Below are 27,449 nucleotides of genomic sequence, written 5' to 3' on the forward strand. Positions count from 1 at the left end.
AGGCAGAGGTGCTCACCCAGCAGCCAGGAAGAGGGGCAGGGACAGAGATGCCAATGTTGGAACGTCCCTGCCAGGAGGAGCCCCAGCTCTGAGCATTGTCACTGTCCAGGCCTGTGCCAGTATCAGTGTCCTGGAGAACAGCTTCAAGGAAAAGAATCTGCAACCACCCCCAGATAAAAGCATCAATCACAAAAGTTTATTTTAGGGAAGTATCCAAAATAATTGTATTTTAAACCTCCGTGCATTTGGCAACAGATCAGACCTTGCAACAAGGTTTCTTTAAAGTGGAAACTGGCCACTAGCTGGACACTTAGGAGGTTGGTTTGGACATGTTTAAATACACATTGAAATTTTTTTTTTAAAAAAACAACTTATATATAAAAACCTGTTGTCAATTGTACAAAACCTTCACAGTACAGGCCTTGCAGCAGCTGCTTGTGAGTGGCAGCAAAGGCTTTTCAGACAAGGCTCACCCAGTGAGGTAGGAGAATTCTTCAGAGATGGCACCTGAGGGCCCTGTCCAAGCTGTGGATGTGCTTTGGGCTTTGCTTTCAGAGTGAAGCCACTTTTCAAGTAACCTTTGTACCTTAAACCGTTACAAAAGAACATTTTTGTACCAGGCTGGGGTGGAACCAGCTGTCCCCGAGATTCAGCCACCGGGCTGAACAGTAAACCAGGAAAGTTCCTGAAAGACCAGGGATGGCAACAATTTCTGCAGCAGTAACTCCGTGTCCCAGGAGAGCTCCCAGCAGCTCTCACCCAGACTCTTCTGCACAACACACAAACCTAAAGCAGAACCGACAGCAGCCCCAGGAGTGCTGTCACAGGAAGGGACAGTGCGGGCTGTGAAGCCACAGCTGCCCCACAGCCCCTCAGCCTTGCAGCCCCTCAGGGAGAGTGGAACTGGCCTGAAGCCACAGCTCACCTCTGGCCTTCACCGAGAGACCCCCTGGGAGCTGGAACGCAGCACTGGCGATCCCAGAGCGCTCCCCGGGCTGCTGGGCACCTGCAAAAACAACCCCAGAGCACTGTGAGGAAAGCTCAGCCTTTGCAAAGAGCAGGGGCAGGGTGAGATCAACACCTTCAGAGAGGCAGCCCATGGCTGTTACCCCTCCCAGAGAGAGAAGAACCATTAAACCCCCAGATGAGAACCCTGGTGCCAGCAGAACATTACCTGAGCCTTTGTCAGGCTGTGAAGGGATCCCAGGCTGGGGCTGCTGGCCAGGAAGGAGGAGTCGGAGGCGGTGCTGTTGACCAGCTCATCCAGCACCTGCAGCTGCCGCTGGAGGCTGTGCAGGCTCCCGGCCGTCTGACGCTTCCCCTGCAGCAGCACCTCGGCCTGCTTGGCCATGCAGCGCCGCAGCTGCGCCTGCAACACAGCACGGTCACACAGGGCTGGGGGCACCAGGGTGGGCACAACACGCATTGGCAGCACTGGGTAAAGCCAGCCCTAAAGGCTGGAAGGTGGGGTCTCACACCACAAGCAGGGGGCGGTGGGTTTGGGAGTTATTTTATCCATTTTGATGGCTGTGTTCAAACTGAGCCTGGACCTTAAGGGGATCAGGGTGATGCTGAACTCCTCTGTCATGTTGCTGATATATCACAGGACGATATAAATTAAAGAATCTTGTTGGGATACTCCAACATCCAATTAAGTGCCAATTAAAATTACATATCTTGCTACAGCCAGGCTTTTACTGTTCCCACCCCAGGCTCCTCTCTCTGGTCATTCCAGAGTGGATTTGCCCGAGCTGGAGGAGGATCCCCACTCCCCCAGGTTGTTCTGATCATGTTTTGAAGGGGCCCAGGGGATGTGAGGGCACAGAAGTGGCACCTTGAGCCTGTCCTCGTGCTGCTGCAGCTTCTCCCGGCGTGCCTCTCCCCGCCACTGCTCATCCTTGGGGGAAAAAGCACAATCAGCCAGAGGCACCAACACAGCACCGGGAGCAGCCACTTGCCCAAAGCATTTTACCAGTAAGAAGAATCTGGAAATGTTGAACTTTTCTTCCAAGGAGAGGAGCTGTCTGTCAGCAGCAGGGAAGGGAGCAGTGTCTGAGTGATCACACTCACACTGCAGGCTCCTCTTTCCTTCAACTGATGATTCCAAATCTTCCGAGGGGGCTGGAGAAGATGAGCGTGAAGATTTAAACCCTGTCCTAATCTCATTTTCAACCTCCAGGTTCAGCAAGGTTGCTGCACTCTCCATTTCCCTCTGTCTCTCTTCCAGGTCTTGGGTTTTAACCTGCAGCACAAAACAGTTGGGTTACAAACACCAGTCCTTAACCTAAACCTGCCTCACACTCCAACCCTGCAAGGCCTTTCCAATTGCCAACAACATTCTTCTCTGTTTTTAAAGGACTTCACAACAATTTTCAAAGGGTTTATTGAAGGACTAGAAGGAGTCAGACAAGGTGAATCACTTTTTAATCTAAAGTGAGTATCTGAAGAAGAAAAAGCTGGCCCAAGCTGGCACTGGCAAGTTGTTAAATGCCTGCTGAGTAGCTCTGAACATTGCTAACATTTAGTGATTTGCATAAATGACAACTCTGGGTGTATTTTCAATCGTGAATACAGCAGGAGGATTCAAAACCAATACAAAATGAGCTTGGCTGAAGCCATGAGCCCTCAGCCCCCCTGACTGTGGGGATGAGCTCAGACACGGCCCTGGCACTCTGCAAGCTGCCAGGGAAGTGCAGGGAGATGCCTTTTACTGCAGCACCCAGTGCAGAACACGAGTGTCCGATTTTCGGCTGTTTGGATGGCCTGGAAAGGCCCGGGGTGGCCTTGGGGCAGCCCGCGTATCAAAGGACAAGAAGAGGCTTCAGTTCTTTTCTCGGTCTCGGTGTTTATTAATTGTTTATCTAAAAGATTTTCTCTCGGCCCGACAGAGCTCTGCTCAGCAGCCAGCCATGAGCACACTCCCTGCCCTCCGGGCAGTCACCTATTTTATACCCATTGTTACGGGTACAATATTTATCATTTTTCCCAATACCTTTCACCCTTATTGACCAGTGCACTTTTAGTAATGACCAATCCCAAAGTGCCACCATCACCACAGAAGATGGAGGAGAAGAAGAAGAAGAAGAAGAAGGACAGGACACGCCCCAATTCCTCCATCTTACTTCTCTAAACCCCCCTGTACATAAATCCTAAACCCTGTGTCTCACCCTCTAATTAACTGATCCCTTCACCATTCACCCTGGTGAAACCCTCCTGTCCTCATACAGGTGTCGTCTCCTGTGTAGGATCAAAGTCCAGCCACCAGACACTTCTGGAACATTCCAGGACTCCCGAGCCCCCCAGGGGTGGTCTTGGTGACTCGGCACCTCAAGACTGAGGTGCTGAGATCCCACACACGAGCTCAGAGAGCCCTGGTTCCTGTGAGGCACAAACAGGAGGAACCTGGGTGTTGTGCAGTTGTTCCATTACTTTGTTCCTCCAATGGCAAAAATGGGTGTTCCATCATTCTGCTGTTTAAAATAACCCAAACCCCCAAACTTTCCCCACTCAGCAAGGACTTACTTGCAGTTTGCTTTCAAGCTCCATCCTTTGCATTTTCTGTGTTTCTTTTAGATTCAAGATTTGTTTTTCTGCTTCTCTCCTCTCTGACACTATCTGACCTTGAAGCTGCTTTAGCTCAGACTTGGAGACCTCCAGTTCTTTCTGAAGACACTGTATTTCTCTGTCCTTTTGTTGCAACTGTAATTCTTTTTCTGAGAGCTGATGTTCTGTAAAGAACATTAAAAAAAAATCCTGATTAGCAAAACTTATCTTGGCCCACTTCATACACAGCAGATATTTTCCAACCACCAAGAACCCAAACAAGAAGAACAAAAATATTTGTTGTGCCATTATCCTCAGCCCCCAGGGACAGTGGCAGTTCATTTGTGCAATGACTCTTACTGCTTTTTCTGATGGCTTCTTCAAGAGCTGCACACCGGGACTCCTCCTTTTCCAGCTTCCCAAGGTTCTCCTCTGCCAGCCTGACTTTGGCTTTTGCCTGCTCCAGTTTCTTGTGTTGATCTGTTAGCTCCTTTTCCAACAGCATTTTCTGATCCTTCGCTTTAGCTGCACATTCTTCCAGTTTTTTCCCTTCACGCTCTGAGTTTTGCTTGAGGCGATGAAGAACCTGCCAGAAACCCCCACACTCTGAGCCTGAACCAGCACCAACTCAGGGAGACCAAAAACCATCACTGAGGGACATGAGAGAAGCCAAACCAGCATAAATTGGAAAGAACTGCAGTCTAACAGTGCCTACTGACAAAAGCTCTCTGTCAGTTTTTCTTGCCTCTCTCATTTTCAGAACAGCTCCCTCAGTTTTTCTTTCAGGTCACACTTTGCTGAAACTCCTCACCCAACCCGAGCTAATTTGGCCAAAGCAATCTGTGCTTTTGTGATTATTTGTAAACTCACTCCTCAAACTTTTTGAATTATTTTTAAGCTCAGGAGGAAGTGAGGCAACTCAGGGCGCTCATTACCGCTTCCTGTTGGGCCAGTTCTGTTTCCTTCTCCTCAATCTTTTTCTGGAGCTGCTGCAGTTGGCTCTGCCTCCTCCTGTGCCTCTCCTGGCATTCCTTACGTTTCCTTAAATACTCTCGGATCTCCTCCTTCAGGGCTGCCTGCTCCCTGAGCAGCTCCTCCTGCTGCCTGGAGCTCTTTTCCAAACCCTGCAATGGAAAACAAAAGCACGTGGCAGGAGGAGCTGGGAATAGGAACCAGCCCCAAAGGTTTGGGTTTGAGAGATCAGAGCTGGCCACTGGCACACTCAGGGCTCCTTCACTCAAACAGCCACAGGGTGAAGCACAAGGAGCCACCAGATAAAGAGCCAGGAGGTGCTGCTTGGTTGGTTGTTTTTAAATGATCTTCTCCCCAAGAAGCAATAAAGCCACTCCACACTCAGCAGGAACACCACAAAGCAATCCCTGCTCTCAGCTCTGCAGGGCTCTGCTGCTGAGCTGTGCCCTCAAGAGCAGGTCAGGAGCAACATCAGACTCCCAGAGGGACCATAAGGATGGGTTTCACTAAAACCAACCTGTTCCACAAGGTGCAGCTGCTGCCTCGAGTCATCCAGTTCTGCTTTCAGTGTCTCCAGCTCTTCCTTTTTCCCTAGAAAAGTATTTGGTGACAAGAATTTTCCATCAGCAGTTTGAAATACCAATACATAGAAATTCTCTCTTTTCATGAGCAAAGAGTGAGTAAGACAAACACAGTTTATGAAATGTCCATCCTTTCAACATGTTCAATTCTTTCTGCCTATGGACATGTGAGCATGCTGAATGTTTAATTTCACACAGTTCAAAGTGTATTTTTAAACAGAATTTCTCTTCTAGTGTATCACTGCTTAAACCTAAAAATTGATCTTTACCTTGAAGATCCTCCTGGACAGCAGCAATCTCTGCATTCAGTGATTTCTTCTGCTTGTTCAGTAGCTCCACCTCCTGCTGCAGGTTCTTAACATCCAATTCCACTTTTTCCATGTTGGACAGTGCAGTTCTGCTGCTGTCTTCAGCAGCAGTTAAGTCTCTGTAAAATGTGAATCACATCCTTGGTTAGCTGGAAATCCTTGGTGAGGACTTAAAAAATGTCAGTAAAACCCTCAAGCAGTCAGAGCAAGACAAACGTCCTGTTCCAAGATACAACACTTTACTTTTTGTAACATTTCTTATGACATTGCCAGGATATAAAAATGCTGCTGATTCATCAGCTCCATTGCTGAATATTTTTTAAATCTGCAGTAGAGAGGCTTAAAGCAAAAACTCCACAGAACATGAGAAAATGCCTGCTCTGTATCACTGGGCACCTCAGAGTCAGAGCTGTATTTTTAATTACAACACACAGACATTCATACACTTCCCCATCCCTTCTGATCTCTGCAGAAAAAAAAAAGAAATTCCCTCACCTTTTGGTTTGTGACAACCTCTTCTCCAAAGTCCTGGAGTCCTCCTGCAGCCTCTCCTTCTCCCTGCTCAGAGCCTCCACGCTGCTCTGCAGAGCTCTCAGGTGGGAGCCCAGCTGCTCCTTCTCCTCCCTGTCCCTCCTGAGGAGCTGCTCCTGCCAATCCACCTCTCCCTGCTGGCTCTGCAACACCCTCTGGGCGTTCTCCAGCTTCAGCTTCTCCTGGGGGAACAGGCATGGTGAGCTCCACACCTCTGGGCTCCAGAGGCAGAACAGCCTTGGCTGCAGCCAGAGTGATTTGGGTGCATTCAGTGGAGGAAGGTGACAATAAAATGGTTCCGAGTCCTTGGGGACATTTTTAGTGCCAGAGATCCCCAGCTGAGTTAAACTCCTTCCACACTCATTGTTTGGAAGTGACAGGATCCAGACAGAAAGGATCCACCCATCACTCTACAGCCCCAGAAGAGCTTCAGTGCTCCCTCTCTCTCACATGCACCATAAATCCCATTATTTTAAAGGGCCTAGGCAGATTTAAGATTTTCTGTGATAAGCTGAAATCAGATTAGAAACTGATTGATTTAAAGGTATCAGGACTCTGTTAGCCAAGGCTTAGGAGAACCACAGATGTCCCAGTCCCAGCATTTCTTACCTCCAGAAGAGCCACCTGGGTCCTTTCCAGCTCGTTGACCTTCTGCTCATGTTGGAGTTTCAAACCCTCCAGTTCATTCTTCTCAAGCTCCAGCATTTCCAGCACATGTTTCAGCTCTAGGGAGGCGAAATAAAGAGCAGTTATTGGATTAGGATGAGCACTAAAGAGCTCTGTGTGTTCCTTCACACAAAAGCCAGGAAATCCCAGGACATACCCATCTTGTGCTTGCTGATTTGCCCAAGTATTGCTTGAAGATTTTCCTCCTCCTTTCTGACATCCTTCTTTAGGACCAGAAGTTGTGCTCTTTTCTCATTCATCTGCACATCCAGTTCATTCTTCTCATCACTAAGCTCTCCCAAAAGTACTTTTATTTCCTGTGAGAATGTATCAGTGTTACAAGGAATAGCATTCTTTGCAATTTAAAATTAATATTTCAGTTAAACTGAAGTTCTAAATATTTATAAAATAATTTAACAGTCTGTCATCAATATTGTGGTACAACAAACAAAAAATACAGAATATTTAAGTTAAGGTCTTGTTTGTTGATGATTTGGAGTAGTAATTCTGCAAAGATTTTGATCTCCAAATCTTACCACAACATTGTCATTCAAGTGAATAATAGGCCTTAAAACAAAACCAGACAAGAAACCCTCACAAAAGAAAATAAACCACAAAATCTAATTAACCCTGGTACTTGGTTTTGACTTCAGCAGGGAAGTACAGAATCCTCTCTGTGCAAATGGGGATGGGCACAGACTGGGGCAGCTGTGTTGTGTTTTACACACACTGATCACACTCATTTCCCTCAGCAGCTGCTCCCCAGCAACAGGAAGTCATTCACAGACTCATATTTAATGTAACTTGGCTCTCAAGGGACCAATTCTGTAAGAGTTACTGGAACTGGGGAGTTCTTCCTTGTGCATCTGGACCAAGCTTTCAGTCACACAAACCCATCAAATTCCATGTTCTGTTTCTCAGTGGGTTTGGGGAGGGCACAAAAAGCAAAACTGATTTTGTGGAAACCTGGAATGTTTGTAATACTTCAAGTCTTTTGCTTCAATGGTTTGAAAACTCATTTGGGAAACTTGCCCTTATCTGGAGAAGCTTTTCATGTGCTTCAGTCTCTCCATCCCGAAGAGCTTCCTCGAGGTCACCTTTCCTTTGGGAAATGCAGTCCTGGAGGCCATGGAGCTCTTCTGTTCTTTCAGTCACCTGCTGCTCCAGGAGCAGGAGCTCTTGCTTCTGAGTACAAATCTACAGTGGGGAAGTTTAACAGAAGAATCAGTGCAAGCTTTTGTTTTTGTAGCTAAACATGAAAAAAACCCACATGTAAAAGTGCAGAGAGCCTGGGATCATAACTGTGACACAAAGGTTAATTCCAGCAAAATGGACAGCCCAGGGTTGGTAGGCCAAGCCTCACCTGATCTTTCAATGTTTCCAGTTCAGTTTTCTTGCCCTGAACAAGGTTTTCTGCTTCCCTGATGATCTGGAGATGCTGGCCCTCATTCCCTTCTGCAAGTCTGATGTCTCCTTGGAGCTTCTGAAGGCTGAGGGTGAGGATTAAAAGAGGAGTCAGCAGAAGTGAGAATGTGACTCACTGGAGGAGGAGATGTTTAACTTCCTACAGTCCATGGTAAATTGAAAGTCCTCACCTTTCAGTGAGCATTTCTATCTTCTGGTTCAATGACTGCAACTCAGAGTCTCTTGCAGCCACCATTTTGTTGATTTCCTTCAAAATACATTCTTGTTCCCTCTTGAGCTGCTCCAAACCCCTCGTGTCTGTCTGTAATAACCTAGAAGAGCATTTATTCCTTTTCATATTAAAATGTTAACAGCTCTCCCTCTCCAAAAGCAGTGTCCTGATACTGGGAAGATCCCAGTCCTTGTCCTCACCCCGTGTGACACAAACCCTCAGGAGCCCCCAGGGTACCTGAGCTGCTGAGTTGCTTTCACCACTTTGGTGGCAGTTTCCTGAGCCCTCTGCTCCAGCTCCTCTGCCTCCATCTCAGTGCAGGACAGATGGTGTTTGGCACGGTTGTACTTCTGCAGAGTCTCTTTAGTCTAGAGCAAAAATTGGGTTTGAGACAATACATTTCACCTTATGCTGCATTTGCTGTTTAAGGTGAGTTCCTGGCTTGAATATTCCAGCTCAGCCTTCTCCCTCTTTCTACCATGAACAACCTTTTCTCCTCTCTTGTCCAGAGCAGAAAACCTTCTTCCTCTCAACAAGAACTAAACCAAGTTCTTCTAGCACAGTTTATTTCCAACTTACTTCCATATAGAAGCATTTTAAAAAGTTCCAGGCTACCCATGTGAAAATAAACTGCCAGACAAACAAAACAACCCTCAAATCCTTCTGCCCTCAGGGCTTTGCCTTCCCTCACCTTGCCCCGGGTGCTCTCCAGCTCCACCTGAGCCTCTGTGAGGAGCCTGTTGGCCTCTCTGAGCTCGGCCCTGCGCTTCAGGAGAGTTTTCTCTGCACACTCAATCTCCTCTGCAACATCTTCCTGCTGCAGGAGGGACCTCTCCAGCTGCAGCTCTGCAAGGAGGCCGTCGGTGTAGCCATCAGTAAAGTCCCTGAAAGGATGGAATTAAACACAACATGGAATTCAAACACAAAGCTGCCAAAGGTCTGGGAGCCTGTTGAATTTCTAGACTTGTAAATGAGTTAAAAAGCTGACTTTTGCTGGGAAGAGGGTGAGGTATTTGCACAGGCTGCCTGTCAGTGCCCGTCCCCACCTGTGTGTGCTCCGGCTCTGAGCCGCCCGGCGCAGCTCTGCCACTTCCCCTTCCAGCTCTGCTCTCTCCTGCTCCAGAACTTCAACATTTCCATGCAACCTTTCCACCTCCCTTCTGTATTTATGCTCAGCTGCCTCTGAGCATTTATCTTTGTATTTCTGAGACTTTAAATAGCACACAGTGTCTTCCAGCCTTGAGACTTCACTCTCCTGCACACAGGGAACAGAACAACACAATCAGGATCCATTTTCCAGCTGAGGCCTCCTGACACCCAGCTGGCAAAGGCTGGAACCAGATCCAGACCCTTCCTAGCAGGGAGCTTTGCCTAGAATCCATCTGTCAGGCAGCTCCCAAGGGTCCCAGCTGCAGCTCTGGCTCTTACCAGGTCCTGGTGCTCAGGAACGTTGCAGAGGAGCACTCCCAGGGGAATGAGGGGCACGGTGAGGTTTGCAGGCAGAGGGCCACAAATCACCTGGGATCCCAGAGGAGCCAGGCCATGGATGGTGGAGCCAGGAGCAGCTGGAGCTGCAGGAGGGGGGCCAGAAACCCCCACACCCTGAGGTGCAGGGGTTCCATCTGGAAGGGCTGTGTAAATAACTGTGCCTGGGGCTGGGACAAAGGGAGAGCCTTCAGGGACAGGAGATCCTGCATTTCCTTCACCATCTTCTTTTGCTCTTATTTCTTTAAAAGAGACAAAACCAAACGTGTTACTTTCAATAACTTTTTTAGTAGAGATAGTCTTCAAATGCACATTCTAAATTCTATGTAATTTACAAAAATGTTGCTTAAACAAAGTTATTCAACAGTAATAAACATTTATATTCACTCATGTCCATCAAAAAAACCAACTCTCTGTGAACTCTAAGCAAGTCCATCTTTAGTCTGCTCCTAAACATTCTGAGACTGAGACTGACTCACCTTTGCCAGAATTTGCTTTGTACAGCCTATTTCTGACTGGTGAGTAAACCCAACATCCTTGGCTGGGCAAGTCCTCCCTCCCACAGGCCGTGTCCTGAGCATCCCCTCTGCTGGCTGGGGATGTGCCAGAGCACCCCAAACACACCCCAGAGTCCTTGGTGCTCTGGGAAGCAGGAGTTGAAGCCTAAAGAAAAAATACAGCATGTGTTAATCATGACATGATAAATCATGGCAAATAAAGGAATTGTTGTCAACATTCTAATGACTTTTCAGAACAGGCCACACATACCCTGCTGTCTCTCAGCTCTAAGCATGATGCTGCTTTAAAAGCACTGAATATATTTTAACAGTATTGGTTTTAAATTCAGACAAATATTTCCTTGAAAGAAATGTTTGTCTGTAACATCTCCTTTTAGCCCTTACCTAAATGGATTTTCAGTAGTGCCCCCTGAACAGTTCTCTCCCCATGTGATGTACCCGGGCTCCCATCAGCACAGTAAAGGCCTTTACCAGGGAACATTTTGTGTGATTTATTTCAATATTTCTCCTCCATGCCAGCCAATGTGTGTTGTTAAATTTCTCCCAAACCTACTAAATTTACAATGCACTTTCCCCCATCAAAGGGCTTTCCACAAGGAAAACAACACGGCAGGAGTTTTATTCCTGACCTGTGATGATGTCAGGTAGTACCAGCATCCCCCTCTTTTCAGGGGCTCTGCTCTGCTGGGGCTGTGATCATTCTGCTGCAGGAGCACATTTCTGAGGGCTGCAATTTCATCCTGTAAGGTCCCAATTTCATCTTTGTTACCTGCAAATTAAGCACAGCTTTAGAGTCATCCAAGGCAAATAGTTTAATAGATACTGCATTCAACTTTTCCCTCAATGCTATCCAGTTCAACTGGAACTATATTTAAAAGAATTAATTGTTGAGGGAAACAAACTAAATGTGATCTATAATGACAGGCATACACAGGGGGTTTGGTGGGTTAAGATTGTGGAAATACAAGTTCAGATCCAGGGAAGTGCTGCTCATTTTCCTTACACAGAGCTCTGCCAATGTCCTGAGCAGTTTAAATGGAATGCTCAGCACAATCAGTGTTTCCTAAAGAGCTGTGAAAAGTGCAAACTAAGGAACATTGCCACATATCCTGTACAAACATGCACAAAAGGATATTCTCAACACTATTCTCCAGCTTCAAACAGTGAGAAATGGGGAATAACAATCTTCTGTACCCCTGTCTGTCTGCAAGAAGTGGAGAGAAAAGAGAAATTACCTGTCCCAATATTATCCAACAGCCATTTCAAACGGTCAATCTCTGCTTTTTGCTGTTCCACAGCCTCACTTAATTTATTAATTTCAAACTTCTGAGTGTCTGATGCAACACTTTTCTCACCAGCTTTCTCCATTTCCTGCAGAAGCTATTTGAAACAGAAGTTTAAATCACAAAAAGCTCCCACTCAAGGGCACAAAGCTGCCCTTCCCATGCCCTCAAATGAGGGATGTTTGAGTGAACAGGTGATGGATGGTTTCCCTTCAAACTCAGCTGCTCCAGGCAGTGAGGTTTTCAGTTTGTTCTGGGGCAGGTGCCAGAGGAGGGAAGAGCACTGATTTGGGATAATCTGAGGGGAAAGGGCAGGGCAAGAACCTCTAAACATGACATTTCCAGAAACTCACTGGTATTTTATCATATAACACAGAGCAAACAACTTACTTGCTCTTCCTTCTCCTTCAGGAGTTGTTGTAGCAATTCTCTTTCTGCCTCTGCTTTGGCAAGAGCCTGGGAAGCACGAGCTGCCTCAGCACAGAACTCCTGGGCTTCCTCAAGCTCCTGAAATGGAGATTTGCATTTGAGCTGCAGTTTGCAGGAACCTTTCTCAGGCTTGAGATGTGCCATTGTGGAAAGTTAACCATGGAGAACCTGTTCTGAACTCCAGATCCATGTAAAATACTGTTTCTCCTTTCACTTCACAGTAGGGGTAGAGAGGAGATGTTATTATGTAGCCAATAGTGCTTCCCAGTTTGAAAAGGAGTTTCCAGTCCTTTCTTTTGCTTTTCTGGCTTACAGAACAATGAATTATCTCTTGTTTGCCTTTCAGTCAATAAGAGATTAATGATCTTTCCCCTCCCTTTCCCTCCCACAGCAGGAACCTGTCCATAGCCCCATTTCCTCCCTCATCTCTGCACCTCAAACTCTGCCCACAGCAAGAGCTCCTGCGCAGCTCAGAACATTCAGAAGAAAGCTCTGAAGCTCATTTGAAGGACCCCAGCCCTGCTCCCACTGCAATGCCATTAACAAGCAATTAATTAATTGCCCGTGCTGCTTGACCTCAGCTCTCTCCTGGTGGATCCTGAGCACAGTTCCCTGCAGAGCCTTGAGCTGCTGGGCAGCCATGGAGAGCTCGGTGGCTGCCAGCCTGTCTGAGGTGATCACTGCTCTCTGCAGCTCCTTCAGCTCCTTGTCCAGACTCAGCACTTGCACCTGTGCCCTGGCATCTTCTCTTTTTTTCTGAAAGCAGGAAAATAGATTTTTTACAATGTACTTTCATCCTCTCCCCTACCTTGTTGGGAATTTAGCTGTTAGAGAATAGAAAAGTACAAAACCGTGGCTAATTCCAAGTCCTGCACCTGTGTTGATGGCGTGTCCTTGAGGCTTAGCTGTGGTATAATAACAAACAGTGAAAGAGACATGAGAAAAGAGAGATGTAACCCCTAAGGAATGAGGATGAGTTATAGTTTAACCAATAGATTGCTTGGCTTACAGAATATTCATAAGCTTATTATTTGCTGTATAAGTGTTTGATACTTTCTTCAATAAACTGGACCAGAAGGGCCTGTGATGAACCAACTGGTGTCCTGGTCCCCCTCCTTCAACACTACCTCATTTCATATTATTTAGAAAAAAGTCTAAAGTGAGGACAAGCAGTAAAATTTAAGGAAAAGCAAGATGCTATATTTAACATCTGTGTTCCTGCACGTGTTGTTTTGGCTTATAAAGCAGAAATTCACAAGTTTTTTTCTCAAATCAAGCAGTGCACAGACCTGCCCTCACCCATCCTTACCCTGTTCTCTAAATCCTCCAGCTGAGCAAGAATAGCCTCTTTTTCTTCATCTGCCTCCTGCAGCTGCTGATCAGTCAGGCCCTGAATCTCTTCCATGCTCTTTATTTTTTCATTTAAACATTGAATTTCATTCTCTAGCTGATGGACCTTGTTCTTATTTTGCCTGTTTTCAGCTTTAACCTGTAAGTAAAATATGTTAGCATAAGTGGCCATACATTTTTTTCCAATCAGAAGCCACCCTGTTTTAATTATTTAATTAAATTTCTGGGAAGTGCAGTTACCAGCATACTTTGCATAAAAACAAAAAGGAAAAGTAACTACTGTGCCACTGTAACTGTAATATTTTAAGACTGCCTCAGTTATTTTATTAGAGATATGTAAAATGATCTTTCAAGAAGGTTCAGAGCTGTATTTTTCTAGTGGTCATTAAAGTCTTTGTTGCCTCTGAGACAGATCATTGACTAAATTCCAATTCACCAAACAATCAGGTAAAAATCAGGAAGACTATTAATGAAAAATCAAATCAGACTCCACTGTTACACAAAGGACAGAGCACAGCAAAGCTTCATCGAGTGAAACCTGATCCTTCAGCTGCAGGTTACATTTTTTAGACTAAGCTGAAATTGTCTCACTTGCTTTTGCTGTTTGATACATGCCTGTCTGTATTTCTCCTTCATTTCTTCCAGTTTCTCCTGCTGGGACACCAATTCTTCCTGCAACTGTCTCTGTCCAGCCCATGCTTTCTCTTTTTCCTTCTGTGCATCAGCAAGGATGTCATTGAATTCCTTCTGCAGACTTGCAAGGTTTTTCCCTAAAATATCAGCTGAATTTGGACACCTGGAAAGTTCCAAGACAGAAAACAGTGATTTTAAGTTGTGATCCCAGATACTGAAATCATGACTGACAAACAGTGCAAGGTTGAGAGATGCTGTGTAATTCATTCAGGTGAGGTTGGAAAAGTTCTCTGAGTTCATCAAATCCAACCACTCCCCCAGGACTGCCAAGGCCACCACTGACCCATGTCCCCAATATCTCAATAGTTTTTAATCCCTCCAGTGCTGGTGACTCCACCTCTGCCCTGGGCAGCCTGTTCCAATGCCTGGCAAGACTTTCAGTGAGGAAAATTTCCCAGATATCCAATCTGAACCTTCCCTGGCACAACCTGGGGCATTGCCCCTTGTCCTGCCCCTTCCACATGCTCAAATCTGACACTGTGTTTTTATTTTACTCACTTCATCTCTCCAGCTCCTGTCTGTAGCCTTTTCCTGAGTTCATTTATACAAGCCATAACATCCTCAGGGTGAATTAAGTTACCAACTGCATGGTTTAGCTGATTCTGGAGATCTTTAAGCTGCTGTTTTAGGAAATTATTGTCTCCCTAAAAACAGACCAAAAAAAAGCCCCACACAAATTAAGCAAACAAATCCACAAGAGAGAAAAGTCAGGATTTTTAATACACCAAAAACTTCACCTGCAATTGCTTGAACTGTAAATGCAGCTTGTAATTTTGTTGTTCCTTTTCTTCTGCCAGCTGTGCTTTGGTCTGAGCATTCTCTAACAGCTGCCTTTCCTTTTCAAGTTCATCCTGCAGGGCTGACAGCTCCATCTACAAAACCACAAAACCTCCAGATTAATATCCCCACTCCCAACCCCAACCTGTCCCCCAAACACACAACAGATGTATTTCTTAAAACAGTGACAACATGACAACAGCTAAAAAAGATCCAACAAAACAACCCCAAGCAAACCATCTGCACCTTGCTTCAAAGCAAAGTTCTAAATCCCAGCAAACTGCCTAGACCAGCAGTTTGTGGTTTGGCTTTGGAGATGAGGTGTCCTGGGGTAGCTAACACCTCTGGCAGCACTAAAGCTCTGCCCTTACCTGGCTAAGTTGTTTCAGTCTTTCAAGTTCTTCTTTTTGCTGCTTGGCTTCAGCATCTCTCTCTCTTAATTGAGCTTCCAGCTCAGCCTTGTGGGTGCTGACCTTCTCCTGAGCACCTTGCAGGGACTCATTTATCTCCCTCTGCTCCTGCAGTGAACTCTCCAGCATTGCAATCTCCTGGAATTTAACACCCATTTCAGAAGGATGCACAAGGGAGAGCCAAAATTTAAGAGTATTTCCCTCCCTTCCCATTAACTCCATTAAAACTGGAAGGGGGGTGGCACTTCTACCTGTCCAAAATCCACAGCCAGGTTAGAAAGGGGGAGCTGGAAGTGAAACAGAGCCGTGCCAGGAGTTTGGATTCACACAACACTCACCAGGATGCCAGACAGCTCTGGGTCATTGGCTGACAGGACAGAGCCCAGCTGCTGGCACACAGCCCTGGCCAGGGTCAGAGGGTTCACTGACATCCCACACAAATCCATCTGCAGGGTGAAAGCTGCCCTTTGAGCCATGGCCCACAAAGCACAGCTTTCCTGCATGTCTCTTACCACTGGTTTTAAAGGCCAGGTGTGTGGGCACCTCATCATGTTACCAAATCAGAAATTATTTTGTCCAAGGAATTGTGCTTCCCTAGTCCTAATCTGATCACCAGATTATTTTTTCCAGTTTATTCTTAGATACCTAAACTTGGGAAAAGAGGTATTAAGCCTTACTTTTCTCATGTTTTCTGCATCCATGGCAACCACTTCCAGGTTGTTTTTATCCTCCTCCAGACCTGCCAATCTTCCCAGCAAAGATTCTTTTTCCTTCTGCAACTTCTTGCACTCCTCATTGGCCTGTTTTGCCTGCTGCTTCACACTCTGCAGGTATTCCTGTAGGCCAGTGATAATACTTTCCAAATCCCTTTTCAGGGCTTCATTTGTTGCTATTTGACCTGCAGGAATGCAAAATGAGTTGGAAGTAGTTAAAAAGCCACATTTATTTACCAAGCAAACCAAACTGCCTTCCTTCATCATTTCAAAGTTTGCCATTGGAGTAAGTAAAAAAACAAGTACCTAGAACTCAAGGAGAAAATATTGGTTTTAAGGTTAGGATTCCCAATATTACTGTGTTAACCTGACCACTGGAAGAGTTAAAAGAAATTGCAGCTCTTTGTGTATTCCTCCCTTCCCAAGCAGGTAGAAGTGAGGTGAGCACACACAGTTTCTCTCACATCATTTAAGAATAGTTTTTTAACACTTTTGTACCCACTCTGTATTTCATTTGAGCAAAGATAAACAAACCAATCCTCAATTCAATTTTCATGTTGCCCTAAGTAAAAGAAATACCTTGAGACAAAAATGAAAGTTTACCATCAGTGAGCTGCTGCTCCAAATCCTTGATTTCCTCAGTTTCCTTGGCAATCCTGGAGAGCATCTCATCCAGGCGAGTCTCCAGCTGCTGGCAGTGTTTGTTCATTATATCCAGGTGCTGCTCTTTGCTGGCTTTTTGAGCTTTCATGTGAGCCTGCCAAGTAACAGAAAGGTAAAGCAGGGCACCAACACAGATTTAAAACCTCAAACAGGGATTTTGTCTCAGTGTCCCACTATCAGCAAGAAAAGCCACGAGCTCAGCACACACCGTGGTGCTTTGGGGTTTGTTACTTGTTGGAATTTTCCCTCAGCCCTGTCCCACAAAGGACCCCAGATAAGCAGCAATCTGTGAGTACCAGCATTGTCTGCCCAGGCTGAATAAAGCCTGCATTTATTAATTGGTACTCATGGCTACTATCTTTCTTCCTGCCTTTACATTTTGTTCTACCACTTCCTCTCCCTCAGTCAAGAACAAACATGATTTCTCCCAGAACCTTTAATCCTGTCATCCTGCATTGCCCTCACAGCAGATGATGCATTAGAACATGTCAGGTCAGCACATGAATGAAAATACTCTGAATAAACAGCAAGTCGGGTCAACTTTACAGTTACTATGTAAATATTCCTAAGTAAATCTTATTTTATTAAAATATTTCTGAGCAATACATCACACAGCTCACACAGACTCTGGCAAGGACTTCATGAATTTACATGAATTAACTGATTGCTCCAGCTGTTTACAAAAACTTGGTTATCAACAGAATAAAGTGTTATTTCTTACCAGTGTGCAATTGCTCAGAAACAACTCAAATGCCAGAAACTTGGGAAAATACAGAATTATACTGTCATGATTAACTGCATGTTTTTCTTACTACTCAAAAAAATAAATCAAGCTAACAGTAGAAAATTTAAATATGAGCTCTCAGAAGAAAGAACACTTACAAAGTTGCTTCCATAACGAAAACAAATGGGTAAAACCAAAGCTTTTTGTATTTTAAATGGATTAAACCGGAAGTTAACTTAAACATCCATATCAGCACAGTTCAACTTGTCACCTTGCTAAACACAAACTGCCCTGCAGCCTTCAAAACCGAAATTCCACCAAGTAAAACTCGAGCCGCTGCCACTCAGCCATCTTGCTGCAGCTGCCGGACGGCACCAAAAATGCAGTTTTAAAAAGAAACAAAAAGCCACAGGTCCCCGAGCACTTACAGCTTTGCCTTTGTCTTTTCTTCCTGAGACAGCACTTGCAGAACGCCCCACCCCTGAGCGGGAATTCATTTGAATAAAGCACCGGGAGCTTCGGCACGGCCGGAACGGAGCGGAGCCTCCGCGGGGCCGGGGCTGGGCCTGGAGCCGGAGCCGCCGCCCGGGCTCCGCTGCCCGCTCCGCTCCCGTTCCCGGTCCCAGCCCCGCTCCCGGTCCCGTTCCCGGCCGTTGGCTCGCACGGCGTTTCCTGTGTTGTGATTCGAAGCGAGGGGCGGCCGCGGGAAGGGCCGGGCCCGTTCCTGCCCTCGCTCCTGCCCCGCTCCTGTCCCCGGCCCCGCTCCTGCCCTCAGGGAGCCTTCCCGCAACGCGCTCGGCCCTTCTGCCACCCAAGAGCCGAAGAAATTAAGTTTAAAATACAAAAGGAGCGTTTTAAACAAGTGTTTACGTGCCTCTGCTGAAAACGGAGCCAAGAATAAAAATACTTTCGTTTCTCACTTAAAAGCCCCCAGCTGGCTTGAAAAACTTTCAATTAGATAAGATATATAAGATAGATAAGATAATTATCTTTCAAAAAGATAAGGTTTTAAAAAACGCTATTAAAGATAATTCTGTTTCATTTTAGTTTCGTTTCTGTAAGTGTTTGCTGTACCTGAACACAGGTGTAGCTCAGAAAAAGCCCTGCATCCCTGATGATGATCATAAAGTTGGGTGGAAGCTCGGGCTGTCCTGTGACCTCTGGGCCTTGCTGATTCCCCAGGACTGGAGGGGACAGCACAGAAAGGCCACCAAGTCCCCACCAAACAGCCTGGATAAGCACTGCCACACACAGAGCTTTAAAAACCTTTAAGGCCAGACTCCACAAAGAGATGCAGGAAGGATTTGTTACTCAGAAATTGTCTGCAAGGCTCTGCCCAGTGTGTTTGTGCAAAGCATGAAGGTTTAGTTCTGAATGTGCTCTACAGCACCTGCTGGGAATATGAGTGTTTGTTCAAGTGTTTTGCCAAAGCTGGTTGGTTTGGTGGGATTATTTAACTATAAAGATTTTTTAACTTTCAAATCATAAATTAATGACTCTGATAAACAGCAAAAGAACAGAACTCATTAAATAAGCACAAGTGAATGGGCACCTGCTAAAGCTGCCTTAATCCATTGCACAGTATATAACAACTTCAGATTCTGGTTTTACTTACATGCCTTGGATCCTCAGGATTTACAGAACCAAGAGAACTCTGCAAATCTTCAAGCTCTTTTTGATTTTTCCCTATTTCCCTTTTCTGTTTCTCTATTTGTTTTTCCAGTTCTAAGGTTTCATTGCGTAGTTCCTGCAGGGTTTGTAACTTTTCACTCAATTTCTGTTCAATTGCTTCCTTGCTTGCCTGGGAGAGCTGGAGACAGCATTAGGTTGAGTGGTTGGAAACAGACAGATGATCAAGAATATATTTAACATTTAAATAAAGACAATCCTGGTCACTGATTTTCAGGCAAATTTAAAAATTAAAAATAGCAACAATTGATGACAGCTGAAAAAGTGGAAGATGCTGTTTTAGTTTAATGGTGATAAATTAATTCTTGCTGCCAATTCTGTAGCCACACTGCTTACCAGCTGCACAACTCAACCTACACAGCAGGTTGCTCCAAAGGGTTTGGGCAAGTCAGCAATAAATCAGCAGCAACATGGAACAGATGCCATTAACTGCACTACAGTTCTAACAGCTGACTTATGAACAAGCTCTCTAAAATCTGGAAGATTTTTCTGATGCTTGACACATGGATTTATGTCTGTACAGTGGCCTCTTTATAAAAATGGGGACAAAAAGTTGTATTTTCTTACATCAACACCACTTCAAACACCTTCCCTTGCTCCTTGTGGAAAAACTTACTTTTTTCTGAGCCAGAGCATCCTCCAGTTGTTGCAGCTCCTCTGTTACTTTCAGCACTTGTTGCTCTGCATCTCCAATTTCACTTTGCAGTTCTTCTAATCTTTTTTGTGCTGCAGACAAAAGAAAACCAACATAAAACCCACAATCCCAGAAAATACATTATAATATTATGTATAACACTGACACACAGCTGAGTATGAACACATTCATCAGCACAGCATTAACACCCTGATAACCACACCTAATACATTCTGCTTTCTCAGAAAAGAAATCCAAAGTCACATTCATAGACGCATTTAACACCTGTAACCACACAATTACATTCGCTTTTCAGAAAAGAAATCCAAATTGTTAACAAGTACAACCAATAATTCACACATCAATTGACTCTAGATGTTTTCAGTAACATGTAATGCTCTCATCCCGAGTTATTTTAAAATAACAGCAGTAAGAAACTGTAGTACCAAAATGCATCAAGTCCAGTGTTTAACAACCACAGCACTTCCAGCCTTTGACACATTGCTTCTGTTCTGATGTCTGGCATGTAACCACTGGAATAAACCACACTGATACACATTTTCATCTTCATTTAATAAAAAACAAGGTTTTACCTGTATTAATCTTTTCTTCCTTCTCCAGCAGTATTTTATCTAGACTTTGGAGGTGTGATTCCAGCTGGGGTTTCCTGCAGGAGTCATCCTCCTCCTGTTGCATTTTCCCAAGCTGCAGCTGCTGGGCTGGGTCAGAGATGTACCCTTCCCTTATGAACATGTTCCTTTTGTACCTGGCCTTGCCAATGTAGGGGCTTTCACCAGGTACATTATCAAGTTCAACCTCCTGAAATGTAAGAAGCAGAGTCTTTACCTCAGAACTATGGCTGCAGCCAACTCCTAGCATACATTTATTCTCTTATCAAGCATAAAAAGGAAAACCAATTTGAAATTAGAAGAATAAGAAGAAAGGAGATTATGCCTAACATTTTTGGCCTTGAACATTGTTGTTTTAGAATGTAATTAAAAGCAAACAAACCTAACTGAGGTGTGCCCAGTTTGTTGCAGATGTCTGGAGGAACTTTTCCTTAGTATATTAAATTTACTTAGATTATATTTAGTCCATTACATTGTTGCATTTAACTATACTCAGACATAACTTAATTGTAGTCAATGACTACTGATCTTTACTTTTCTTATGGATTTCATTCTGGCATTTTTGTTTGCAGGTATGACAGAGGTTGGGCCTTTAATAAAGCAGTATCTATTTGATTATAGGAAAACTAATAAAGTGTTTTATTTTCCAAGTTGAAGAATCAAGGGAAACAGCAATAAAAAGATCCATGACTTAAAAATTATTACCTCTGGGGGCAAATAATTCAAGGGCTCAAATTTGACATCGATCTTGTAAAAGGCCAGCTCCTGCTCCAGCTCATACTGCTTCTGGCAAGCCCGGGTCAGCTCCACTGTCTTCTGCTTCAGCTAAAGAAGCACAAAGGCAGTGAGATCATTGCCTGGAATCCACTCAGCACTGGCACACACACTGCAGCTCCACAGAGAGCAGGGCACAGCCCCTAACGTGGCAACAAAGCTCACAGCACAGCTCAGGATCAAGGAGATCACAAAGGGCAATTTTACAATGGTGACTAAGAGGAGACAAAAGCCCCACAATTAATAGAATACAAATGATCACATGAAAGGCCTTCGAAATTTATGTACATCAAAGTGACAGGTTTATTTTTAAACCCACTTTAAGATAAAACAATAATTTGGGTATGATCCTTCAGCAAAATCTGAAGGATCTGCTACTAGTGAGCATGAGGGCTATTAACACCACTGATTGTTAAAAAACCAAAATATCTCAATTGTCAAGAGTACAAAGTCTATGTATTTTATTTTAGCTTAACCATGTGCTAGATTGGTTTTGAGGTTATTTTTAAGTAAAGGTCCATCATGTGATTTCTTTTTAAATCAACTTTTCACACTGAATACCTGAAGGAGAACATGCAGCACAATTCCAATAGAGAGTGGAAAGCAGAACTAATGGAGGAAAAGAAATAGAACAGGAAAGGCTTAAAGAAAGATTTCAAAACCTGATAAATGTCATGCAAAAAATTAACTCTGTTTCAGAGAAAAGGAGGAAAAAATAGCAAGAAAATTGTATTCCAAACCATAGTGAATATAAAATCTCACTGGGACACTTCATAATAATGCTGCTACTTCAGGGAACGTGCAAATACATCCTAGAAATAAAAGCAACCATGCAACCCAGGGGCACAGTGGGGCTACCTTGAGTGAGGAACAAAGGCTCTGCAGGAAGGGGACTGTGACAAACCCAGACATCAGCTAAAGGGAGACACAAGTGAGCCAAGTTTGTCATCCAAAGGAGAAGAGTGGGTTCAAGCTGCAAAGTATCTGCTGCTAAACCTCCTTATACTGCAAACTTCATTTTAGAAGCAGGCTGCTGGTTAGTGTGTGTGTGCTCAGAGAAACAGCTGTACAAGTACCAGGTATGAGAGTCTGAAGGATAAAATTTTAGAGGACAAGTCTAACAGGATAAAATCCAAATATTAAGTTCCCATCAGGTCATTCACAACCCAGCACTCTCAAATGCAGGACTTTGCCTGCATTTTATGGCTACCAATGGAAGAGACTCCAACATATGTGAATAAAACACAAATAAACTGGTGAGCATTACCCAAAATAACATTCAAGGGCTATTACTGACATACAACTTGTGTGCACATCTTGTTTGTGTAAAAGGAGCAATTTTCTTCCTCATTGCAGCAGCTCCTCAGAGTCTGAGCAGTGCAGGATATTCAGAACATCAGCAATTCAGCAGCTTAACCTTTCACCAACAGACAAAATTTTAAACAGAAATACATAAATAATTACTAGAAACAAAGAAGTTACTGCAAATCACAGGAGTGATACTGAGTGCTGCTTCCATACACCTAACTTTTTCCACAGAAAGAATATTAAAGATCAGTAATCACTCTCTAAAGAGTTGGAAGTCTCTCAGTTTTAAAATTAAATTTTCAGCCACTTGAACTCTCACATTGACAGTCTGAAGATTTCCTTAGTGCCAGGGATTACCTTACCAGCTCATTTTTGGTGCCCAGGTCCCTCTGCAGCTCATCAAAGCTCTGTCTCTGCTGCACAGCCTTTTCCTTTAGTGACTTGTTGAGCTCATCTTGATGCTGAAGTTGCTCAAGCACTTTGGTCTGGTTAAGTTTCACACTCTCCATCTCCTTTTTTGTGTTTTCCAACTCTTTTTCTAATTTTTCTATCTCTTCTGAAAAACAAAATCAGAGAAACATTCCAATAGAAAAAATCCTTTCCTTCTCAACTTAAAATGTGTCTCATTCACTTCAGATTTTCCAGATTATTACCCAAATTAAACCTCTCCAGAGCTTCCTGCCTGTCATGGTTTGTCACTGGCTGTCCATCCAGGTTTTCCAGTGCCCTCAGGTGGAATATGGTGTACAAGCAGTAGTGAGGCAGACTTGCAACTGGGTTTCCAGCAAGGAACAGAGAGGTCAGATCTTGCAGAGGCTTTAGCTTAGCTATATCATGGAGCTACAAAGAGAAACAAAACAATGACTAGACATCCTTCTGAGAAGAATTAAACCCCCAGGAGTACATTTCTGATTATGTAGAATGGAATGTATTAAAAGATTTATTTTAACCTTTATGCTAAAGAATAATCTCTAAAAACCTACCAAAATACAGAGTATTATAACTGAAGTTCACTTCTTAAAATCAAATTATTTCCTCTACAAAAAATGCCACTGCAAAGAGTGTAAATGCAATCAAGCTTTATCTTGGAAATGTCAAGGTACCAAGGCCTGTGGATGTACAATCCCCCAAAAAGTTATGCTTTAATATAGGTTTGTATCCTCACCACCTGCAGGACAGAGTTTCTCTGATAAATGACTTTATTATGCTGCATTTCCCAGCAGACTGTGTGGAAAGACACCCAGCAATTCCCCAGGGTAAGTCAATCAGTGTGAATGCCCAGCTCAGACTGAGCAGTGCCTGTTTGTGACCAGAATCACTCACTGAGGACACTTGGTTCTGTTTCAGATCCAGGCTGCGCAGGGATCTCAGCTTCCTCCCTACCCACACAGGAATGTGCTCAATCTCATTCCCTGCCAGGTTCAGCCTCTGCAGGTTCTGCAAATGTTCTATGCCTTCAATTTTGCTGAAAACGAGAAGAAAAATGGAATTTGTCATGAATCACAGCAAATCTGAAGTGAAACTGAGGCCTTATGGATAAACAGAACAAAATCTGGCACAATTAATTAACCAAGAGATCAGCAAAGCCATTATTTAGTGCCATGGACAACTGAAATAAAATGACACCAGCTTACTTACAAGTACTAAAATAAGACCAAAAATCACAGCACAATTTTCTGCCATTGTCACAAACTCATTACTTTTGCATGTCTTCATTTCGATATTAACACTGTTTTAATGTGTGCTAACTCCATTTTAATAGGCAAAATTTGCTCTTTCTCTCCCAGAACATAATGGGACAAAGATGAATCAAAAGAAAGTTGTTTTTTGTGGGGTTTTTTTCCCCATAAAAAGGAAGGATCAGCTGTAAACTGACAGCATGAAGAGCTACATTTTTGGTGTTTTCATTAAAACCATTGAGGAAACCATGCTAGGTTGTTTACTTGAGCATTTTTTATGAGTATGTGTGAACATGAAGTAAACCATGAGTATTATAACAAAGTACAGCAGGATGTGCTTCTGTGACTGTGCTGGTTTTTGGGTCTGTATGAGCTGTAAATAACCAAAGTGTGAAAACAGAGCAGGAGCTAAAAGCTACTTGGCCCTTTTCAATTCCTGTTGAGGGAGGAAGTTGTGTGAATGCAATGGGTAGAAATGAACTCTGGGGTTTTACTCACTTCCCATTGGAAATGTCTCTGCTGAAATGCAGCCTCTCTGCTGCAAAGGCAGTTTCATAATAGTAAAGATCATAATTCGTTGACAGAAAAATTAAAAGTGATTAAGAGTTTTGTTACTGCATGAACCATTACCCTTCAATGCTTTAAACGAGACACCAGGCTCTCAAAAGGGTTCAACAGCAATTTAGGGAATTTATGGCCTGCCTGATCAAGCCCATTCAGCTTCCTCTCCTAAAAGAAAAACCTATATATTACCTGTAATAATAAACAGTAAAAGTTTAATTAATTTTTAATGCACTTAATTGGGTTATTGCTCTTCATACAACTCTCTGTTGTGGTATCTGGAAACCTGCACTTCTGGCTTGGTTTCCAAGGAAAACAAATTAAACCCCAGCCATGTACACTGACAGCACTTCCAGAACTATTTATGCTTCCAATACCTCAGAGCTTGGGCTCTTTACAAACACCTCAAAGCCTCTTAGTCTTGCCATAAAACTGGGAACTCACCTCAAGTGTTCACTCCTGTGAGAGAACTCAAGCAGGAAAGGAAAATCAGCTTTACAGACCCTGGGCTCCCCAAAGCCTGGGGGTCTCCTCTCACCTGATTCTGTTGTTGGACAAGTTGAGCTCACGCAGCTTCAGCAGTTTGTCCAGCTTCTCAATCTTCTCTATTTGGTTGTTACTAAGGTTTAGCACCTCTAGTTTGTAGCACTTTTCCAAATTTTCTATGTACTAAAGAACAGAAAATCCCTTAGCATAGGGTTTGGGTTTTTCAAAAGAGAAAAGCAGCTTTCTATTAATTAAAAATACCAAGTACTCTAATATTTTATTAATCACAGTTCATTGTGGTGTTCTATAACCCCACTTTAGGTACAGTCTTCTACAGTTTTGGAAAGCTGGATTTTAAATTTACAGTGGGCTAGTCTTCATCTACATCAAAAGCAACATGTCATTAAAAAAAAAAAAAAACCAAAAAAATCCCAAACTTCCGAACACTTACCTTAAATTTCTTGTTCCCATCCTTTGGGCAAGAAAGATTCAGTGAGCTTATACAAGCCAGATTTTGCTGTTTTGACAGACTCTTTATAAGGGGCTCAGTTATGTACCTAACCCCTGGGCTAACACCATGTTCACCTGAAATTAAACAGAAAGGATTGATGATTGTTATATTTGCTGTTTTCTTTACACTGAATACTGGAAAAAATTAAAAATTATCCCCCCAGAAACATTTGCAGGAAGGAGTAAAAGTCTTATTATTCTCCCCAGCTTTCATTACTCCCACTTCCACATTTGTGTTAAAAAAAAAAAAAATCAAAAATTTCAGGCTTCTGTCCAAGAGATCATACATCTTTAATCACTGGCTTTTAATGCTTGTGGTATGTGCTGGGATAGCAGTATTATTGACTACACAATACCTTTCTGAAATTTAAAAGCAGCTCCAACATTTTCTGCTGGGATCTCCCACTGTTGGGGTCTCTGCTCCATGCTTTTGGCAGCAGCTGGAGGGGTCTGTTGGCCAGGACGTGGACGTGTGACACCAGAAGTGACAGGTGACATTGGCTGAGGTATCAGGGATCCTGGTGCCTGTGGTTTTCTACCTGGAACTTTCCTTACAGAGCCTTTCTTCATTGCCAGAAATGCTGGGTATCACATGGTAATACCTGGAAGAACTGAAACAACTATCAGTCTGTGTAGAAAGCTAAATCTCAAAGGATTGCATGACAACAAAGGTGCTACAGAAGCTGCCAAAAACCACATCTCCAATGAGTGCCAGCATCCAGTTTTCCTGGCATTGGGATGAATTTTACCTTTATACTCCCACCCTTGTACAGCACAGCCCCAGGGACTGATGGAGCAGCTCTGTGTCTGCTGCTCATCTTCCTCCTGTCCTGCAGGCTGTGCTTTACACAAACCCTGCCAGCTCTGGAGAGTGTCTCAGCTCAGGCTAACAGGGACACAAACAGAGGATTGGATCCCAACTGTTCCCAAAATTTAAAACACCCACTTTGCAGCAAGAACAAATGCAAGCAGAAAAAGGCAATCAAGGAAAAAAAATTAGGATCAGTCTAGCACTGGGATTCCCAAAGTTTTCCTTTCTGCAAACAAATTATCCTGTGACTGCCTGGGAAATTCCAGAGAATGTTAACAGAAACCTCCCTCAGGGATGAACATATTTATTTCCCCAGAGATAAATGCAGGAAAAGTCACGCTGTACTCCGTGTGACAGAGCCCTTGTGGCAACCATCTCCAAGGGACAGAGCTTCACCAACACCTCCACCCACTGAACAAGGAGCACATTTTAAGACATTCTTTAAGATAGAAAAGATTTCTGTTATGGGAACTTGGAGCTTTGCGAGTGATGACACTGTGCCTTAAGAATATGTTCTTCATTGTGATGGATTTTTCTTCCTCAGAAATTGGAAAGGAAATAAGGACAAGGGAAGGTGGGGCAAGAAAAAGGGCCACTGTTTTCTATCCATGATTTAGAAACACAATTCATAGAGGATCAGGAGAATGAGACTGGAAGGCGCAGAGAGGGAGGAAGATGCTGGCGCGCTACCGCAAAGCCACACTGGGGCGTTCCTCATGTTCCAAGGAGCGCAGTTCGTGGTTTCACCGCTGCTTCCTGAGGACAGGCTGTGCTCTTGCAGTGCCAGCCCCGGGGATCGGGGCCCCGCGCTCTCCCGGCCCCCATCCCCTCCCGGTCAGCGGCCGCGGGCCGCCCCCTCAGGCCTCCGCTGTGATTACCTGCGTTGACATGGTAACGCCGGCTCACCGCTCGCCGCCGCGGCACGGCCGGGCAGGGCGGCCTCGCAGCGCTCCCGAAGGATGGCACCGGTTCTCCAGGCAGCTCTCCGCCGCCTCCTTCCCCTCGGCGAGCGATCGCCGCCCGCACCGCCGAGCCCCCGGTGCTGCGGCTCCTTTAAGGCCGCTCCCTAAGGGGCCGCCCCGCCGC

At 44.3% G+C, this 27,449-nt stretch overlaps 1 protein-coding gene across 5 annotated transcripts; it reads right to left on the bottom strand.

Annotated features, from left to right (window-relative positions):
* Positions 1-174: 174 nt before the first annotated feature.
* On the bottom strand, positions 175-27,442 carry CNTRL (centriolin). Of its 5 annotated transcripts, none has more exons than XM_064727632.1 (43): positions 27,242-27,442; positions 25,909-26,154; positions 25,494-25,627; positions 25,095-25,225; positions 23,640-23,781; positions 22,970-23,156; positions 22,679-22,872; positions 21,570-21,617; positions 20,940-21,059; positions 20,199-20,424; positions 19,588-19,697; positions 18,898-19,092; positions 16,499-16,652; positions 15,860-16,080; positions 15,144-15,320; positions 14,733-14,867; positions 14,494-14,639; positions 13,918-14,098; positions 13,262-13,441; positions 12,529-12,708; positions 11,914-12,030; positions 11,476-11,620; positions 10,870-11,009; positions 10,202-10,385; positions 9,666-9,964; positions 9,284-9,492; positions 8,929-9,121; positions 8,475-8,605; positions 8,197-8,337; positions 7,965-8,091; positions 7,634-7,798; positions 6,759-6,918; positions 6,545-6,660; positions 5,900-6,117; positions 5,366-5,523; positions 5,033-5,106; positions 4,479-4,667; positions 3,904-4,129; positions 3,523-3,728; positions 1,973-2,242; positions 1,835-1,897; positions 1,175-1,369; positions 175-1,006 (listed from the first exon to the last, which is right to left on the bottom strand). In XM_064727632.1, exons 2-43 carry the CDS (start codon positions 26,120-26,122, stop codon positions 935-937), a joined length of 6,873 nt encoding a protein of 2,290 aa, XP_064583702.1. In that variant the 5' UTR covers positions 26,123-26,154; positions 27,242-27,442; the 3' UTR covers positions 175-934. The 5 variants fall into 5 exon arrangements, with proteins under 5 accessions (XP_064583702.1, XP_064583707.1, XP_064583703.1 ...); XM_064727637.1 differs by lacking the exon at positions 21,570-21,617 and adding an exon at positions 21,867-21,923; XM_064727633.1 differs by having other exon boundaries at positions 25,909-26,163.
* Positions 27,443-27,449: the final 7 nt, after the last annotated feature.

This window comes from Zonotrichia leucophrys, chromosome 17, assembly GCF_028769735.1.
Source record: "Zonotrichia leucophrys gambelii isolate GWCS_2022_RI chromosome 17, RI_Zleu_2.0, whole genome shotgun sequence".
In the NCBI taxonomy this organism is placed as follows: Eukaryota; Metazoa; Chordata; class Aves; order Passeriformes; family Passerellidae; genus Zonotrichia; species Zonotrichia leucophrys.